This window comes from Apostichopus japonicus, chromosome 11 (genome assembly GCF_037975245.1).
Source record: "Apostichopus japonicus isolate 1M-3 chromosome 11, ASM3797524v1, whole genome shotgun sequence".
Classification (NCBI taxonomy): domain Eukaryota; kingdom Metazoa; phylum Echinodermata; class Holothuroidea; order Aspidochirotida; family Stichopodidae; genus Apostichopus; species Apostichopus japonicus.
In genome coordinates this window covers 26,514,433-26,535,992 of record NC_092571.1, presented here as the reverse complement: position 1 = coordinate 26,535,992, position 21,560 = coordinate 26,514,433, and the positions used below count along the sequence as shown (strand labels likewise).

The 21,560-nt window shown below is 36.8% G+C and overlaps 1 protein-coding gene across 7 annotated transcripts in view; it reads right to left on the bottom strand.

Moving 5' to 3' along the window:
* LOC139976424 (uncharacterized) overlaps positions 1–21,560 on the bottom strand; it is a 289,428-nt gene that overhangs the window by 108,835 nt on the left and 159,033 nt on the right. For 2 of the 7 annotated variants that reach the window (XM_071985142.1, XM_071985144.1), the window contains 6 exons: positions 20,841–20,861; positions 19,943–19,963; positions 19,642–19,662; positions 18,797–18,817; positions 17,529–17,593; positions 16,869–16,936 (listed from right to left, as the gene is read on the bottom strand). In XM_071985142.1, the coding sequence (XP_071841243.1) occupies positions 16,869–16,936; positions 17,529–17,593; positions 18,797–18,817; positions 19,642–19,662; positions 19,943–19,963; positions 20,841–20,861 (217 nt within the window). Of the gene's footprint in view, positions 1–7,309; positions 8,732–9,210; positions 9,260–10,727; positions 10,851–13,180; positions 13,511–13,747; positions 14,420–16,868; positions 16,937–17,528; positions 17,594–18,796; positions 18,818–19,641; positions 19,663–19,942; positions 19,964–20,840; positions 20,862–21,560 lie in introns of those variants that run through there. The other 5 variants (XM_071985143.1, XM_071985145.1, XM_071985139.1 and 2 more) reach the window with 4 other exon arrangements.

Here is a 21,560-nt window from a genome sequence, read left to right as displayed (position 1 = left end):
TGGTGACTGAACAAAGAGTGTATATGTTTAGTAGAGACCGAACTATCACAATCTTAGTGAAGTCTCTATTGCCTCAACATGTACCTGCTTGAAGGTAGCGGACATAAGTAGCGGACAATAAGAGCGGACAATAAGAACAGACAATAAGGAAAAAAGCGAAGAGCGTCATCTATTATCTAGCGGACAATAAGCAACGCTGAAGGTGCGGTGGCACTCAATAATTGTTCGTAAATCAAATTTAAAGTACAGTTCCGACGAAATGTATAAAATTAATTATCTTTAGTTATAGAAATAGTTAGATAGTGCGACACATATCACGGAATAGAGCAATGTGTCCTCTATCACCCTATTTATGATTTCGATTGAAAAAATAAGAATATTTGGGAAAGCGTTAAATTCCACTGCACCGTATACAAACTGCAGTTATATTCTAACGAAATGTTTAAAATTAATAATCTTTAGTTATAGAAATAGTTAGATGGTGCGACACAAATCACGGAATAGAGCAATTTGTCCTCTATTATCGTATTCATGTTTGATATCGGTTACATAACTTCTATCTCCGCCAAAATTTCGATTGAAAAAAATTAGAATATTTGTGGTAGCGTTAAATTCCACTACATCGTGTACAAACTGCCGTTACGTACTAACAAAATGTTTAAAATTAATTACCGTATCTTTAGTTATAGAAATAGTTAGATGGTGCGACACACATCACGGAATAGAACAAAGTGTCCACTATCACTCTGTTGATGTTTGATATTTGCGACATAACTTTTATATTCGCCAAAATAGATTTCGATTGAAAAAAAAAGAATATTTGTGATTGCGTTAAATTCCACATACATCGTGTACAAACTGCCGTTACGTACTAATGAAATTTTTAAAATTAATTATCTTTAGTTCAAAAATAGTTAGATGGTGCGACACACATCAAGGAATAGAGCAATTTGTCCTCTATCACCCTATTTATGTTTGATATCGGTTACATAACTTCTATCTCCGCCAAAATTTCGATTAAAAAAAAAAGAATATTTGTGATAGCGTTAAATTATATCGTGTAAAAACTGCCGTTACATTCTAACGAAATGTTTAAAATTAATTATCTTTAGTTATAGAAATAGTTAGATGGTGCGACACACATCACGGAATAGAGCAATTTGTCCTCTATCACCCTGTTGATGTTTGATATTTGCGACATAACTTCAATCTTCACCAAAATTTCGATTCCCATATCAAAACCACGCATTTGAAAAAAAAAACACTTTTGAAACATTGGCACTTTATCTCGCAACACGCGGAATTATCCAAACTGTTTCCAAAAGAACCGATTCTAGCCTGCAAAAGGGCCCAAAATCTCAAAGATTTATTTGTTAACTCAAGGTTTCGTACTAACGAAGAATCAGCTGACTCTAAAGGTTCACACGAAGCTTTTTTAGATGCTCTTATAGCTGCACTATGAGTCCATAAAAACTCGTGCACAGAAAACAGATGCATTTTGAAAACGAGACGCCCAGGCCGAATATAAAATATTCAAAGGATGAAGCTCCTCCTATAAAGTTGAGAGCAGAAACCGGTCTAGTTGGTCATAAGAACCTACGCTAGTCTCTCCTACTATTAACAGTACACTCAATTCACCTAATATGTGCAATTATGTTTCACCATGAGGAGCATGCTATAAGTTCATGTTCCTCGCGCCCTCCCTTAAAAATACTTCATGTTCTTGGCGACTACGTTGCGTCAGATAGTGTAACAGGCGCGTATCCAAGGAGGGGGCGTTGGGGGCGCGCCCCCGGGTTAGAAAAAGAGTAGAGAAAAAAAGAAGAAAAAAGGGGAAAAAGAGGGGAAAAAAGAGGGGGGAGAGGGAGGAAGGGAAAAGAAAAAGAATGAGAGAAAGAAAGGGAATAAAAAGAGGATCAGTGACATCATTACAGCGGTGATCCCTATTATATACGCATGGCCGGGTAGCCAGTGACGGATCGAGGATTTCGGAGGGGGCTTGCGCCTTACCCTACCCCTTACACCGACATCTTCGTTTTTGACGATTCCATTTTCCTCTCTCACCAATGTATCTATATATATACTATATGTGGTCTATCATAATGCGTGTGTGTGTAAGGACGCCTTAAACAATAAATTGTGCTGTGAAAACACTAAATGTGGCTGGTCTCGAACTCGACCGAGTCGTCGGGGAACATGACGCATTTCGGGAAGGGGCGACAGCCTCCCCCCCCCCCCCCGAGCATATTTTTTATGACATCGCTAGTAATTTCAAAACAGAAAATGCTTAGATGCAACTTTCAAGGCCTGGGAAGTGTCATTTCCAGCGATCTGGGAGGCTCTGGGAGGCAAACTTTTCTTGTACGCTTCGCGCCAACTCAAGGTGGCGCCACGCTTAGATAGTTTGCCTACAGGCTTCGCCCCTCCCATGGCAAATTATTCGCTACGCGCCTGTTCGAATTTGTAAAGCAAACAGCAGATGTCACATCATATCAGTGAGCATGAAAATGGCGGTTCAAAGATGAACTGCCTCAAAACTGTCGATGTGTGTGGTCATAGGAGCCCAATTTGATTTGGGGGGCTGTAACGACTTGCCCGAAAAATAAAACCAACATTTTTCGCGCGCTCCGCGCGCGTTCAATGGCGGCGGAACCGGGGGGCACAGGGGGCACGTGCCCCCCCCACTTTTCCTCAGGTTAAAAATGTGCCCTTTTTCTACATGAAAATTGAGGTGTCTCAAGTTAGCAAGAGGCCAGGGAACCAGAATGAACACTCGGGAAGGGCCGTTTCCGGCCATCTGAGGGGTTTGTAAAACCAACAATTTTCTTGTACGCTCCGCACCAACCGATGGTGGCGCTCCGCTCAGATAGTCGTGCATACAACTTTGCAAATCCTGGCTACGCCCCTGACTTTTAATGAATATCTGTGGGGCAAACTCAAAGCTATTTCGAATGGAAAAAAATTGGTTAAGATATTAACAAGAAATAAACTCTAATTCGGAAGATTCCTACATTAGCAACTAGCATGATTTCACTTCGTTTTGTCTCAAAAAAAAAAACTGGTTCCTTGTTTCCCAATTTGCACATTGGATATTGCAGTGCTAGTATGCATCTTTTCCTTGAGGGGGGGGGGGGACGTTGATGGAGTGATGTGTATACGCAAATAAGTTAATACAATAAGAGTTATCAAGGGTACTAAATATCAGGCTGCATCAGTCCAATCGAATTTCTGCAAAGTGCCCTTTGATGTCGGTGCCCCCCCCCCCCCAGATTAAAAGTGCTTCCGCCGCCCTTGCGCGCGTTCAACATGTTAATGTCAATATCATATAAGCAAGCATCGGATATTTCATCGCATGCCAGCGTGTACCGTACGATCCGTGAAAGTTGCCGAGTACACCGCGGGATGCTAATGTAAACAACAAAATGTCTTATGTAGATGGAGAAAAAGCATGGAGGTCCAATTATGTCAAAACTCTCTCTTACATTAATAATGGCTAATTAGTTGGCCAAGCTTACAACTTTATTTTAGTTACCAAGGAGATGATTTTTAATTAATTTCCTTTAGATGTAGCTATGTATTGCAATTTATTTTTCTTTCAGTACGTGCCCGAAAAGTTCTCAGCATATTGCCCGAATTTTCAGAAAAAAAAATATTGGGGGGGGGGAGGGTTGCAGCCCCCCGCCTCCTACGCCTATGTGTGTAGTGTTCTGTTTCGGAAATATCTGGCATTTGTTTCATTTCCTCAACGAAGTTTTATAATAGCCGTTATAAGAGGTTTTAATATTTGTACACCAATTACTTAACTGTTTCTGAATTTTCGAAAATTTCCTGACCAACACTCTTCATCATACTTCCCTCTACTCGTGCATTTTTTGCCGGTCTGTTAGGGGTTCAAGGAGGTTTTTCTATATTGGTTGTCCAAGGATGATTTTTTTTTGCAACATTATTGGTATGTTTTGAAGTGAGTTTATACACGAGAAATGTGAATTTTCAAATTCTGAAGAAATAATGGGCTTAAAACCTTCAAAGGTGGGGCTGTCGGGTATTGTGGGCCGCGACGTAGAATCACCAACAAAAGCAATGATCCACAGGACATGCGATGAGGTGGAACATGATGTGTGACTAGTGACAATCTTCAAAAAGGTTATGGATGGAGAGAAAAAACTATTGGGAAATACTTGGTTCTCAGGCAAAAAGTTTATATTTTCAAGCCCGAAAAGTGCCATTTCCGGTGATCTGGGGGGTATCAAAACCAGAAATGTTCTTGTACGCTGCGCGCCAACCGATGGTGGCGCTCCGCTTAGATAGTAATTCGCGCCCCCCGGATTAGAAAATGCTGGATACGCCCCTGTTATTTTACTTCGTTTTCTGGAGTTCGAGGTGCAGATTAATAAAATCTGTATTCTCTGCCAATGCTACGTATATGTCAGAATGCATTGGTGACAGTACTTGTATATCTCGTCGTAAAAATATTAGCACGGACAGGTTGCCAATAGCACGTTCTTTTGTTACGAACTAACAGGACCAACTAACATGATGATTTCATGAGCTGATTCCCAGTTACAAATATATTTCTACACAGCCCGTCTGTATTCTATTAACTACTGTGAAAATTGGCTGCAATTTTTACCAGGCTCCCCAGCCCACCGGGCATTGCCCAAATACCCGTGTGGCCAGTCCGCCAGTGCCACTGCTTACAACTCTACACTTTATATACTGTCTATGCACCGCATCTCTACCAATAAAGTAACCTTCAGTATGATTTCATTTCCAGTGTCATAGTGTGACCCTTTCTTAGTAGCTTAATTATAACTTCTGATTAAGGAGAAATGTATATATGTGGACAGTATCTTCCTGTCCCATCCTCTGTAATTCATTGTCAAAGAGTTGATAAGATGTAATTTCACAAATTGTATTCAGTGTGATTCAACCTGCAGGAGCAAGGCTCAATGAAGCTTGCTCTCCCCCCCCCCCCCCCCTGTCACTCATTGATTGTTTGTTTTTTGCTCGAATGCATGTGGTATTTGAAAATGCAAAATGTTTGTTTGACATGACATTCATATTCTTTGCTAACACTATGTACAGCCAAAACTAATTTGTCTCTTTCAAAGTAAACAAGGATAGGGGAAGAGTTGTGGTTCTATTTGCATGCCATCGCTAAGCAGACATTAAAATTTGTTCTTGAGCTGGCCGTTGACACAGGCGCGGCGGAACGGAAAAATTATTGGGGGGGCTAATGTGTGGAGACTATCTAAGCGGAGCGCCACCATCGGTTGGCGCGGAGCGTACAAGAAAATTTTGGGTTTTTTCAAACCCCCAGATGGCCGGAAACGGCACTTCCCGAGTGTTTTATGCTGCAAATACCTAGCCCTAAAATATGGGTCTCAAGCCTGCAATTTCTCAGATTGCACGTAAAAGTCTGTATAAAATATTGTAATTTGTATATTCGATGGTGTTTTAAGAGAGTAGCTATTACTCGTAGTGTACTCGCAAAGACGTTTTTGAGTGTAGTAAGGGCAGTGGTGGAGCTAGGGGTATTGGTCAGCGGGGTCAAGAATGGTCTGTAGGGGCGCTTTCGACACTATCTAAGCGGAGCGCCACCACAGGTTGGCGCGGAGCGTACAGAAAATTTTTGAGTAAAGATACTCCCTAGATTGCAGGAAATGAACCTTTTCGGGCCTTGCTAATTTGCAGATAAACGGAGAATAAATAGGTGTCGTCGCCATTTTGTCGGAAAATTACACCAACAGAATATGACAAATGTCAATAGGTATATGAGAGCGCAATAACATAGTCAATAATCGCGAATAAGTAAAAAGTAGTGAAAAGCTGAAAAGGTCGCCAGCAGTCCATTTGCCCCTGACTGTATATATGGACGCTCCGCCACTAAGTAAGGGGATGTTGGAGAACTGGCTGAAATGAGGCAAGTCATTGGCCTAAGACGAAGTTGTGTTACGCTTACCGGTACTCACACTCACTGCTTCCACTTTTCACGGGGCGTGAAGACGCGGTTGGGGTGACAATGTGGTCTATAGCCAGGGGACGGGCCGAGGGTCCCCCAGCAATTACTAAAATTATTACACCTATATAGTATACGTGTGCATCAGACAGATCGACAAGTATGCATTGAAAAATGGACAGATGCACGTTTCGGAGCCTTGGTAAATATTGGGGGGGCTTATCATGCATTTGCCCCCTCAACTTTTTCATTGGGGGGCTTAGCCCCCCCCCCCCCCAAGCCCCCCCCCCCCCGCCCGGTTCCGCCGCCACTGCGTTGACATGCTCAATCTTGGCTCGTGTCCTTGGCTGAGCACTGCAATTAAATAATGTATATAAATTTGAAGACTGCTGTTTATTTCATTGTTCACTATTAAGTAATTTATGTCTATTTTTGTCCGTATGGTGAACTACAATATACAGTAATAACTGATACTATTGAATTTGTGATTTTGTGTGTGCTTTTTGGACAAATCTATAGCGGTACATAAATAGATACCATATAGATATGATACCATACCTCGACATGTGTTGGTTTTTACAAGCTTACTTATTGAATGAGGTCTCTTCGAGTGAGGCTGAGTTCTGAATAGGCGTCATCAATCACGGCTGTAGAGGATAACCATAGTCCCCGAGAAGTATCCCTTGAAATTGGTGGTCCTCAAACTGTCTCCTAACAAGGCTTTCACATAATATCCTACTGTCATAGCCACCGTGCTACAACATTGATGATTTTGTATTTTGCACTACAAATTAACTGTACATCGATTGCATGTCTACCTGTACAGCTAACAAATACATACTCATCCGGCCCATAGTTACAACCGTGGATTCCAGTCAATGTCCCATATACTGTATCCACAACCTGCAGAAATCCTGCTACCAAAACATGAATCCCTCGAGCCTTGGTCACAGAGGCTGGAGTGGTTACTTAGGAACTTAACTTCATCATTTCGGATTTGAACCAATGCTCTTGTAACCCTCCTCAATGCTCGTGAGGCAGATGATTTGCTGCATCCGTGTAAAGAGGCACACTCTGCTAAGGCACGTTTTGATCGTAATTCATGAAATCTTAGAGCACTGATAACCTGCAAACTGGCCGACAGAGCCCTACTTCTGTTGGTGTAATCTGTTCATTAAAGTCATACAGCCTAGCCTAGTAAACCTTTATCTTTGGTACATGTCAAATCATTGAAAGTTCAAAAGGCAGCCTTCTCTCTCTAAAAATTCTCTCTCTTGGTAGAATTCGACGATAATTACGTTGTTGACCAGCTTGCTGATACAAATATAACGCCATTTGTGCACAAGTATGTAAAATTCACATTTTATTACATCTACATGTAAACAGTAAGAAACTAAACAAATTGTAAATCAATTGCTTACCATAGCAAAGTATCATACTTACGATTGATCTGGATCACTACCTAAAGTTACGCATGATCGGATCGAACTTAAGCTTGATATCAAGCGTAAGTTTCTTTGTGGAACGGAGATAAGTTTGATATCAAACTTACGCTCGATAAGGTGACTTACGCACGATCGATCAAACTTCAGATCAAGCGTAACTCTTTATTAGTAGCACAGGCAGGACGTTCTCCTACATCACACTTCTCAGAAAGCTTACTAAAAGTTTCTGTTTACAAGCTGTCAATGAAATAATATAAATTTCCAACATTTAAGTCCCAGTAGATCACTTACAACCCTACACCTGTCTATGCACCAGATCTCTACCAATAAAGTAACCTTCAGTATGATGTTAATCCAAATATCATAGTGTGGCCATTTCTTAGTATAATAGCTTAATTATAACTTCTGTTTAAGGAGAAAGGTAAATATTTGGACAGTAACTTCTTGTCCCATCCTCTGTAATCCATTGTCAAAGAGTTTATAAGATGTAATTTCACAAATTGTATTCAGTGTGATTCAACCTCATGAGCCATGATTAGCAAGGCTCAATGAAGCTTGCCCCCTTGTTACAATCAATGTATTTAGTAAAGAATGTCTAGCCAGATGAAGCTCTAGCATACTCTGTTTAATTCAAGTTTTTGTTTGTGTCCTTATTTCTTGTCCATATACCGGTGTGACATTAATTTCAATTTATTGCATTCAGTATTTGATCACATACTTATCAATTTATACAGAATCTGATGAGATCCCAACTGTTCTGAGAATCTGGTTATTTTTATTATTTGAACAGATTCCTGGTCTTGTTTTTTAATAGAATATTCTGATCAATGTAAACAGAGTATGTTCGGCGCCCGTCTGATCAGGCAAACTTTTTAAATTTGACAGGGTTCTGATCGTATTTTAACAGACATTTTAAAGAGTGCACAAGTGATAGTGATCTCTGAATATGAGTTCGCATCGATACATATTTGAAGGAATTACACTAAAGGATTGTAATTCATCTACAGTGTATATAAATTTTAGTGCAATTAGTAAGCTTATTACATAATAAAAAATGTTAAAATGACGGTTTATTTTCATTATTATAAATGGTAAATTGGTGTATATTAATAGAACAGAGCACATTAATGCGTTTAAGAGCAGTGTGCCCCGTTACAAAGGTAATGAATAAGTAAGTAAACAAATTAAACAATTAGAAAAGGATAAAACCAACTGACGAGCTGGTAACTATAATTGTTAATTTTTATAATTTCATTTAGGTCGTAGCAATGTAAATGTATCTGTCGTTTCATACGGAATTTAATTCCGTAACTTCTTCCGCTTGCATCTGAAAGGAAACACGAAATCACTTGAATTTATTAAAAGATCATTACAAAGAGTTTTGTTGTACGATGTAAGTTTAATAACATTCACCTTCTCCATGCCATTACTTTCCATATGCTCAATGATAATTGTTTATATCTACAGTAACAGAGTTCTGTCCTCATACTCCATTTAGAAGTATTCTTCTAGTCCAAGTGGCAAATATTCTTACACAATTTTGACATTTTATTGATTGGTTAATGAAAACCACATTTGAATTCAGTTGAATGAAGACATGTCAATGTCTCATCTCATGAGGAGGAGGGGGTTGGCAGGGATGCCTACATTTATTTGTGTTTTAAATGCACTAAACGCTAATAAATGGCCAATTAATATCGACTTCTGTTGAAATTCCCACAACTATGTGTAGAACAATGCAATGGAGTTGTAGCAATCTGTATGGACAATGTGTCCATTGAAAGATGCAAGGACATATATACTTACATGTCTGTGACAGTTCAGCTTTGCAAACATTTCCCGATGACTTTCAGCGCTAAATTGAAAGAAAGAAAAATTGACAAGTTTTTTAACTGCCCAAACGAGACATTCTGAAAAAGTTGGACAAATTGCTGAGATGATTCGTTGCATATAGCTTGACAACTCGACAAATATCTTAATCATTCACTTAATTAGCAACGAATTTTAAAGGAACTTTAGTAAACTACAAAAAAAAAAATACTAGGTGACAATCATCCGTTGCGAATAGTTCTACCCCCAGTGCAAATTATACGTAGAGATGAAAAGGGTTGTCGAAGGCCTTTGGTCAGCAGAAGTGTAAAATTATAAAACTTTTTAGACGCCATGGTGCATTCGGAGGCGTAATTAGATGACTAATTAGTAGAGAAGAAAGAATATTACTAAAATGTAAAAGAAGCTTCACCCTATCAGCGCTTTGCAATACATTCCAGAGAAATTGAATTCATCTTTCCAACATGTGTATTTGTGCTATAAACTCGCGACGAAACAGCAAGAAATATTTTAAACTAGTAACATCTTCCGGGCCTTCCCCTGAACCCCCTCTAGAACCCTTAGATAAACTCCATAGAACGTTAGATTAAATCCTCCTTCTGTTATGTCTTTACATATATTTCTTCTCTAACAATGCTGCAGCTTCCGGTTACTTCGCACCACCACCTGTGCTCCCAGTAACTGATATTGTGCAGTTGTACCGTAATTATGAAACAAACTGCCTCTTTTGTTCGTTTACCATACTTCGTAAGCAGAATTGTTTTGATGTTTCATTGACTGGTTTGTGTGATGCGCAATATTACTTAATTTTGCATAAATATCAACAATAAATTTCCAAACAAGCTGGCAGACACGTCTGCTGCTGGGACAGGGTCTAAAACATCAAGGGCACAGTCCCGTGCACCCGGTCCCCTCCCACCGTCAGGATATTACAAACAAGATCATGTCAGACATGTACAACCGTAGACATTTAAAAATCCTTCAAAATACACAACAAATAGCACCAAGTTTGCATCTAAGCACCTACCAGTTTCTCAAGTTTCCCTTCAGTCAAAACGCCAACCCCCCACCCCACCCCTCCAAAGGAAACTGTTCGCATCTCCCCGACCATATGACGTATAATAGTTAGTGGATGTGGGCAGTCAATGCATTATGAATACTTTGTCGTCATTTAATTGTTGCCTTGTGATATATAATATAGTTGCATATTTGTAAGTGTCTGTTTAAAATAAATTTCAATTGTTGTCCAATCCACTCGCATGATTATTACTTTTGTTAGATATCAATGCAGATGAACTACACTGATGCAAGCCATCCACCGAATCCACATCACTTTACAAATTAGGCCTACTTTGTTGCGCCTTGGGCAGTTATATGTTATTTGCCTATACTTATAGCATGACTTTATAAGTTGCTTTTATATTTGACTTGCAAATTGGCTGCAAAAGTATATACGACTTGTGACTTGACTTGAGATAGAAACGCATACTTACCGATAATGACATAAAGTAATGTTATAGCAATCGTCAACCATATTATAAGCCATGGCTGGTTGATCTGCACTTCATTATCAGCAGGAAAAGGAGCAGCCGATATTTGAGGACACTTTACCCCATCTGCAAAAAACAACATAAAAACTCATCAATGACAACCAGTTGTGATTCCAAGATTTAATAAAGTAACGGGTGTGACCATGGTCTCCTTGAAATAGATCCCCATTAAGGGCGCCTGGGAGAATCCTCCCTGGACTAGACGCAAAGTTGTGCCAATAACTACTCAGTATGACGTTACACGTCCATGTTATATTTGAGTAATACCGGTAGAGATAACGTCAAAAACACAAACCGGCAAATCATCACCGTCCCATTTATTCCTTTTTCTTTTGGCAAGGATAAATGCCAGTTTTCTTTTCATTTTCAATTTGATGCTATAGTTCTCTAGTTTTATATTCTTTCCGATTCTTTTAGTGACATCATTCTGTTAGACTTGTGTAACAATCTGCTATTCATAGTTTTTTTAATTCGAATAGAGCACAGAGAAATAATAATGTAATACGTTACATCTTCGTGCCAATGGTTACGGCGTACTTCTAGTTCAGTACACTCTGTGTACATACAGTACAGTACACAGTGAAGTGTCATATAGCATTTCAAGAGGGGACAGTGGATGCCTTTGATAATAAGAAAGAAGTATTGTGTGGCCAAGTTGTAACACAAGCTAACAACCACTTACAATTTGGTAATAGAAATTTAACTTTTGGTTTGAGCTTAGCTAGTCCTGAAGGGTGAAAGTACCTAATATCACTCAAACATTTGCGTTTATCTTTTCTTTTTCTTCACGAAAAATTATTCATTAAACCTATATGAAATTACAATGCAGTTTCTCATAACCTAGAATGTAAAAATGAAAATTTATAAAACTAATTATAATACTAAACCACCTTATTAAAATACATATGATATCATCTCTGAATTATAAATACCATATTGCAAAATAACGGATTAAGAAATAACTTTTGAGATTTGGGTATAATTTGCACCTGCAGGGTCAGGAAATGGGAGTTGCCCAGTAACAGACAGATATTTCAGGATCCAGGATAACACTCGAGCATTCGAAAGTTTGGTTGGGCTTGAAATTTATAATATATCTCCAATGTGTACATGTGTACAAGTATCTCTACAGTTATAAACATTTAATGATTCCAAAACGTATGAACAAACGTATATTTTCAACATTGCGAGCAAAACCAAGATCCATGCTCTCAAATGTATCTTCAAGTAATACGCATATCTACTCTCTAATATCATACAAAATTTGTATAGGCTTTGGCTATATCCCCAAGTTAAAATGGAATACTCCTATTAAAGTTTATATCCATCCACCCGTGTGTTTACCTTTAGAGAAGTGCCAAAAAGCAGCAGGAGAACATCACGTTTGATATGTTATCAATCAGGATGTGGTGTTTTGTGGCTTGGATGTTAAAGAACATGAATGAAAGTACATGTCGTGCACAATTTAGGCAAATTGGGGAAAGTCCTCCCAGTATCAGCGTACCATGATATTTTACTACTGCGTAAAGAGGTTTGATTACAAGTGACGAAAACTTCAAGCTCTCATAGCAATAGATCCACGATCATCATACGGAAAATTGATGGGCCATTAATGGGCCAACTTGTCGGTTATCCAGTGATGTAGCATTTAGCTAGCATTCAGATAACTAATATGTATAGACTAAGAGACCACATTACTTGGACGATTTAATACATAAGTCAATGCATGGGGTGTAGCATTACGCTACATTAAGATCGAGTGCAGCAACAACAATAATATGTCAGAGGTCATCATGCAGTGAAAGCATGAAATCCGTTGCACTTCATAGTTAGTTCTCTTAGACAATTCATACTCTTATGTTCTTCTTTGATTTTTGGTTGTCAGTAATTATGTGGGATTTTATTTAGAAAGGATAGTAATGGCCAAACTATTTTGCTTCAACCAGATTTCTTGTCTTATTTACCAGTACCAGTATTAAAGCAGATGTCTGAATCAATCCCAAACTCAATTGATATGTTATTGAGGTTAGGTGCAAAACAAGAAATGTTGCCAGTGTCAATATCGGAGGGTTTTGGTATTGCTTGGTGTTGGGAAATTTTGGCAATGCAACATCTTTGGAGCAACATGACAGGGCGAAATGGTGTCACCCATTATAAGTGGTTAAGGTCAATTTGCAAACGTTAATTGAACTACTGCAATATGATCGTGAAGCTCTAGTTGTGTAGATCAAATATCTTAATATGCAAATGGAGAGCTACGATACAGTTGATATTTAGACTTAAAAAATGGACATCCATATATCTGCAAAAAATGGAGCTTGGTGGCAACATTTTGGATTTGTAGTTAATAGTATAGTTATTACGAAATAACGTATATAGAACAACAATATACTAACTAGATGATATTGAGATAAAAGCATCTGATTTGAAGACGTTGGCAGCCGGTCCCACAGCTTGACAAATGATAGTCCCATTAACTTGACAGTTAGCGTCCACCACAATCACGTCTCCTTGAATGCTAGTGTAAAACAACCCCTCGTCTTCATAGGTTGATACCTTAGTGTAAATGACAGCAAGATTGGTTGACAAGACTATTATCTCGAGGTCCACCTCAGGATAAACTCCATTCACTTGACATGTAATGGCTTTTGTTTCGGTAATATGGAAACTACATGGTTCAAACAGGTTGCAACCTTCAACCAAGACTTTTGGTGGTGTGGGTTGAACTGTGAATAAAACAAAAACAAAAAATATATAAGATGAACTGTGCTACATGTTATCAAAATGCCGAATCAAGTACAAGCCTGCACCAAAACTTAATTTATAGCATTTCATCCAATAATGTATGAAGATTAAAGACATGTAATTTATATTTTTCTAATTTTTGAAATGTTTGCACAATTTGGAAAATAGTGCAGATGATAAATAGTGGAAACTGTACACAAAACAAATACGTTACCCACCTATTACTTCAACACGCTGCAGAAATGATTTTGTGGTGCTTCTCGTGCTTTGTATACATGCGTACAGCCCGTCGTGTTTTAATCCAACTTGTGAGATGACTAAGTCACCGCTTTTGTCGAGATTTAATTGCTCATTGGTCTCCTTTGACGGAACAACACCATAAGCGGAATATGTTAGGTAACCACTGTTCTTTGCTTCAAGCGATTTGGCCATCCACATAACAATTGAAACTTCAGCAGCAATGGTTAGTGGGCACTCTATTACCAAATCTTGATTTTGAATAGCGTAAACTAGATCTGGTTGTTTTTCGAATGTGTCGTTTTTCGAGAGATCAAGCAATACTTTGCTATCGGATTCTTCTACCACAGAATATGGGTTATGAGACTTGCACACAAGTAACACCAAGGACTGCATATTGACAAGAAGGGGTATTTCACCTATGGCCATCTCTGAGGTTACCGAAAAAGTTATCAAGTCTGCAGAAAGTGTCTGACTTGTGGTGGAGTTCAGTGGTATGTCGTGTGTCCCATCTCTCATGAACCACGATATTGTTGCTGCTGGTCTTGTGTTGTGATGGACACACGAGATGACTCCATCTAGATTTCCTTTCATGATGCAATCAGGTTGACCCAGGCACTCTGTAATAACTGGAACTGGTTCGATTGGTTCAACTGCGAAACGAAGTCATAAACTTTACTTTTCTGGAATTATTGTGAATGCCCAAGAAAGTTATTGTAATTAATTGCATGGAATATCTAACTGAATTACAAACATCAGGACCCAATTTGTCCAATTAATTATCTTCCAGCTGGAACGGATGACGATTTCGCTTTGTAATATAAAGGAAGGACATTTGTCATTGGGGCAGATGCATACAGTTTGCTCTATAATAGCAGTGATATTTTTGCACACAACATTTTCTCTACGAGAGTGCAATTCTCCATAGAGTATTGTGTATTGTCATTACATTTTTCTTACTTACACTACTGAAAGAACGTTATCATCACTCTTATCGTAATTGCTTTAACCTCATTGTGTAAAGCGCTAATTTAATTTAAAGTAAATCTGCTGAAGCCCTTATACATTACTGCTACAGCTACATCAATATTTTCTGCCAATAATTGAATATAATGTTAGAAATTATATTCAACTTGTTACAAATTACAATTAGTAAGTAAAACGTGAGAAATGCGACTGAGAGACGATGGAGTAGTAGTAAATACCTACCATATACAATAACTGTTATGTCATTGGTGCTTCTAATTAAGTTGGGGCTCAGACTTTCCAAGCGAAATACTCTCTCGTGCTGAACCGTGACTGAGTTGATAATGAACGAGCCATCACTGTCAATGTTGAATTCACCTGTCGTATAACCTGTTCCGCTGACTCGTCCGTTCTCCAATTTGATCAATAGAGTATCGCCTCCTTCATTATTCATATCGTACCAGTAGAAACGGGTACTGTTTTCGAAAAGTTGGCATCTAATGATTCCTTGACTTCCCAACAGGACACTTTGTATTGTGAGACAATCTATTGAAAAATGTAAAAAGAATATTTCGGACGATTTGTATTTAAAGACAAATGCTTCATAAGTTGATAAACTATGTTTATCGGTGGAAAGGGTTTCCCTTGTTTATCAATCATAAACATGGTTAATGGATTATCCGGACTCAATGCTATCTGTTCCAACAAGGATATGCTTAGGCTATATTTGCCAATCATCTGACACAGGATGTTCTGCTTGTTTTTTTAAAAGACACTACTTCTACTAGCATGCAAAGAAATGACTAGTAGGTGTAAATAGTGAAGGAACTGACCACTAAAAAATGTGCACATATTGCACGATAAAATAGAACATAATGTCTATAAAAATTATTCACAATTCATTTCTTCCTTATTTGGAATTGTAAAGAATTTCTAATCAGGATGCAGAAATAACGCAAATAATGCAAATAAATTTAGTTGTCATATAAAGAAAAGTTTAACCGTCTCTATATCATCCAATCCTAAAGAATGAACCTCAAGTTTATAACATGAGTTTAGTACGTTAGAGTGATATTCTGTATACATCACTATGACTTCAGAAATGATACATGGGCAAGAAATGCATTCTTTCATGGTACGTTTTCTCAGTGTGTAATGTGATGTCCAGAATTATACATGTTGATTTTAGCAAAATAGTAATGTACATTTCAATTATGATGCAATACAATGAAAAATATGATTGATGAAAATGATCTAAGTTTCCTTAATATTCTCTTGAAGTTCTGTGTAACTGATTAATCTCGCTAACCTCTACCTACCCCCCCCCCCCCATTCCCCTAACCTCGCCAATCTGCATACAAACACACTGGGGGCACCAAGAGGCGTATTCCCGTCCCCGCCCCCACAAATTGGCTGCTGTAAAACCAAACTGACTATCCCTTACATCAAGTCTTTCTTTATTTGCTTAATATCAGGATAACAAACTGCTGCACATTCCCAGGGGCCACATAGGGGCTTTGAATACATTCCAACAAAAATGTGCCTTTAGAATGTGTCTCTGTGCTTAATTTAAGATAGCTACAAGAGAACAGTCTGAAAGCATTGTCACTTCTGGGTTTTGAACACCTTCCACAGGAATTAAATTCCCCGTCCTGACATGTTTTATCTAAAGTTGCTATGAGAAAAGAAATATCTTAAAATATGAAAACAACTTCCATGGAATGCCCCCCCCCCCTGGACCTCCACCAGGGCTTTGAAATAAACTCCATAGATATATCATTTTTTCTCTTACATTCATTTCCTGTTTTAAATTCGCTACGATAGAAGGAATATATGGAGACGCGTTATCTTCCGGAGCCTCCCCCCCCCCCCCCGCCCCACTGAGATACATTCAAGAGATGTGAAAGTGAATGCCTTTTTTGTCCTAATGTGCACTCTTTACATTTACTTTTGTTGTCCTCCCAATACTGTTTGCTCCCTTCACTCACACCACCCCTTCCCTAACCTCTTTGAATTGCTGGTGCCGCCACCGCATACACATGCAAACGTAGGAGCTCATCATCTGCAACCGTACGCTATCCCAAGAAACATTCGCTAATTGGATAAAGATTAATACTGTTTAAGTTACTATCTCACCTGTGTTCCCTGTTGCGCCACAACACAAACCAAACAGTTGCATCATTATTAATGCCTGAGATAGAATCCTAAGAGCAAGAAAAGAACATAAGCATGACATATACATAACTCATTTAATGCTGAAAGGCATGAAGATATTCATAACACTTTGAAAACATTGAAGTAAGAGACCGTATGAAATTCAGCAAACTGGGCTACAAATGGATGCATTCACAAACCACTGCATCATAACAATTCTGTTTTAATTAAGGCTTATCTACAACTATACTGTTGCTCAGTTAAGTCGTTTGGTTCTTTCATGGATGACTTTTAATTAAATTACCGTACCCGATTTCTGCAAGTATTTTACATAGTGTGAATTACCAGTTATAGTATTCTTGCAATAATTTTTACCAACATATTTTATTACATTTAAAGTTTACATGTTGTTTTACACATTCTGATAATTACCTCTATTTTTAATGACGACACATTCCATCTGCTTTCGCACATGATAACCTTTTTCACAATTTCACAAAGTATCATAACATATTACAGACCGTTGCTGTGAATCGAGCTTTTTAACTTATTTTCCATTACGATTGATGTAGAAGTTATTTGTAATTGCACAAAGTAAGATCACTTATTACGATCTTCATAACAAAAGAAATGATCGTGTACCAATAAGTCGTCAGTTGAGGTGCGATAAGTTCTTGATGTGGTTGAACTAAACGGCGTGTTCCTTCCTGAAAAGGAAAACATAGATTAGCGCTGTTTTTTTTTTTTTTTTAGTTTGCTTGACGCATTGATGAAAAACTACATAACATGTCTGAATATCGATGATGTATAAATTAATCCATATGTGAATCTACTCTTCACTTGTAGATAATACAACCGTAATTTGTAGTGGATACATGCTCCATGCATACCCGATGTGTGGATAATCAACTATAAATTACTGCAACCGTTTATAATAGATATTGAACGGTGTACTACCCGTTCAGAAACACAGGAGAGTAGTTATAATAAACCAGTATGGCCGAGGACGGGAATTCTATGAGGGGGGGGGGGGGGTGATGCAGGACCATGGTGGAGGTCCATGGGAGAAGCTGCAGTAGACTGCATCATTTTTAGATATTTGTTATAATTTCTTGTAGCGATCATCCACTCCTCGGTTCGGCACCGTATTCCCAATACGTTACTAAAATAAAATCATTTCGTTCCTTTTCTCAACATATTTTGCCGTCCAGAGTATTTTTTTTCCAAAACTTATTCCACTTTCAGTCATTATACAATAACAAAATCCATTTCAACTGTTGGATACTGATAAATCACATTACAGTAACTTTTCTTAATCATTTCAACTGTCAAATCATCAACTATCGGTTAAAATGTTCGCATATCGACTGAAAGTTTGTATCATTGGGCTACGTCGCTTGCTGGCAAGATAATAATCGAAAGGTTTTTACTTAATCGTGTATTTATACAAATGTATTGTGTCATTTCATTTTCAAATAATATTCTATTCTGTAACCTCGGAAACAGTCTCCAAAACTATCGTAACATTGCGAAATAAATGCTGTACTGAACATATGATCCGCAGATATTCGCTCTTCTTACCATCATCTGATTTTCCACTAAATGCATTAAGTATTTATTTAAATATTTATTATACATATTATTTTATTATTAGTTTATTTATTATTATTCATAAATAAATATATAGTAAAATGTCGTAGATAAAAGAGTAATCACATTACACTTTATACATAAAATGATAGAGTTTGTTAACTTATACCTTACTCAACACTCTCTCAGTAAATAAACCACTTTATGATGAAATGTTTCATCTATGTCTGAATTCTAGATATAAGTGTTCTTTTCCTCGTTTGAAATGACTTTTTTTTCTATCTTTTATAATGTTTTCACTACTCCTCTTTCATTCTTACCTGCCGTGTTGATTCCTCCAACTATATTTGAAGGAAATAAGAAAAAGAAATATGTTTTATATGTTCTTGTAGATAAGTAGTAGCATGTGCAATTACATATTGATATTACTCATTTACTACTTCTGCGGGAAAATATGAAGGATTTGTCACTCATCAAACTTTTTGAAAAATATACTAGTAAGTAGACTATCTTCTAGATTGTTTCGGAAACTCCTATCTTAATTCAAGATGTTATGTTAATTCTAGATATTGGTTTTGATCTTTCTCATTGAAAATAAATATTTCCATCCTTTCATTTTTCCCGTTGCTCATTTTCCTCTATCTGTATCGGACAGAAATATTTGAAAATAAACTTGCAGATAATTTCACAGATAAAAACGAACATATGCAATTAATAATACACGCATACTATTTCTTAAGGATAAAAATGATAGCTTGTTAAGTCATGAATTATTCAAAAAGTAATAGTTTTTTATAGTTAAATTTGTTAAGTCATTTATGTCTCTTTCAAGGAGTAAAGTTATTTTTAAACCAAAAAAAAAGAGCAAATTCTGTTCTTAACAAATGTTCTGCAGATATTCGTTTCTTGGACCCTGCATCTGCACTTCCTCTAACTGCACTATATGTTTAATTATTTATATTATTTACTTATTATTCATTCATAAATAGTAATATGACGTGGATAAAGGGAGCAATTAAATTTAGACTTGATACATTAAAAGAAAGGGTTTGGTACTTCATACCTTATTCAAAACTATCAGTAAATATATCCCTTTCTGATGTTAAATTTGAGCTATACCTGAATTCTAGATATAAGGTTAGCACTACTTCCCGTTCATTCTTACCTGCTTTATTGATTTTCTCAACTATATATGAAGGAAATAAGAAAGAAAAAATTGTTCTTATTTTTTCGTAGATAAATAGTGTCATGTGCGATAACATATTGATAATACACACTTACTTTATTACTGCCAAAAACGATGAAGGATTAGTCACTCACACACTTTTTGAATAATATACCAGTAAGTAGACTACCTTCTAGATCGTTTCGGTCACTTCTATCTTAATTCAAGTTATATTTTTACATCCATACAATAGTTTGATCTTCCTTATTGGAAATAAATATTGCCATCTTGTCATTCTTACATGTTTCTGGTTTCCCTCTGGCTGTTTACGACAGAAATATTAAGAATAATACATTAGATGGTAAGTTCATAGATTAATACGAGCATATGCGATAACGTATAGATAATACACTTATACCAATTCTTGACAATAAAGATGAAAGATTGGTCACTTATCAATTATTCAAAAATTATCAGGAAAAAGACACCTGTAGATTTGTTAGGTCATTTCTGTCTTATTCAATGTGTTGGTTCTTTTGAAACATTGCAATAAATGCTCTACTTATCATATTATCCGAAGATATTCGTTTCTTGTGCCTGCATCTGCATTTCCTCAAACTGCATTAGATGTTTTTTTTAATTATTTATTATTTATATTATGTTAATATTATTCATAAGTAAATAGTAATGTGTTGTGGATATAAAGTGCAATGACTTTTACCCTTGATACATAAAATGATAGGGTTTGGTAACTTATACTTTACTCAAAATTCTATCAGTAAATAGACCACTTAGTGATGTTTATGTTCCATCTATATCTGAATTCTAGATGTAAGGTTGTTCTTCCTCGTTTGAAGTTAAAACTGCTTTTTATGTTTTCACTACTTCCAATTTATTCCTACAGGCTTTATTGATTTTCTCAACTATATATGAAGGAAATAAGAAAAGAGATATATATATATTTATTTTCTCGTAGTAACATGTGCGATAAAATATTGATAGTACACTTTTACTATTTCTGCGGAAAAAATATAAAGGATTTGTCACTCACCCACTTTTTGAATAATATACCAGTAAGTAGATTACCTTCGATACTGTTTCGGTCACTTCTATCTTAATTTCAAGATGTAATGTTCATAACAGATATTCGATTTTATTTTTTTCATTGGAAATAAATATTGCCATCTTTTCATTCTTACCTGTTTCCGGTTTTCCTCTGGCTGTATACGACAGAAATATAAAGAATACATTTGATGGTAAGTTCGTAGATAAATACGAGGATATAAGATAACGTATAGATAATTCATGCATACATTTTCTTAAGAATAAATATGAAAGAAATTTTTCACCCTTAATTATTCAAAAAATATCAGTAAATAGACACCTTTTAGATTTGTTAGGTTATTCTTGTCTAATCCAATGTGTTGGTTTTTGTAAACAGTGTAATAAATGCTGTACTTAACATATGATCCTAAGATATTCGTTTCTGATAACTGAATTTGCTTTCCCTCTAACTGCATTATAGGTTTATTTTATTATTTATATTGTTTTCTTATTATTCATCAATAGATAGTAATATGTCGTGGATAAAAATGATAATTACATTTACACTTGCTACATAAAATTATAGGGTTTGGTAACTTATACCTTACTCAGAACTCTATCAGTAAATAAACCACTTTATGATGTAATGTTTCATTTGTATCTGAATTCCAGCTATAAGGGTTCTTTTCCTCCTTTGAAATAAATACTGCCTTTTATGATGTTTTCACTACTTCAAGTTCATTCTTACATGCTTTATTGATTACCTCAACTATATATGGAGTAAGTAAGAAAAAAAGAACGATCATTTTATTTTCTCGTATATAAACAGTATGTACGATACCACCTTGATAGTGTAACACACTTACTATTTTTGC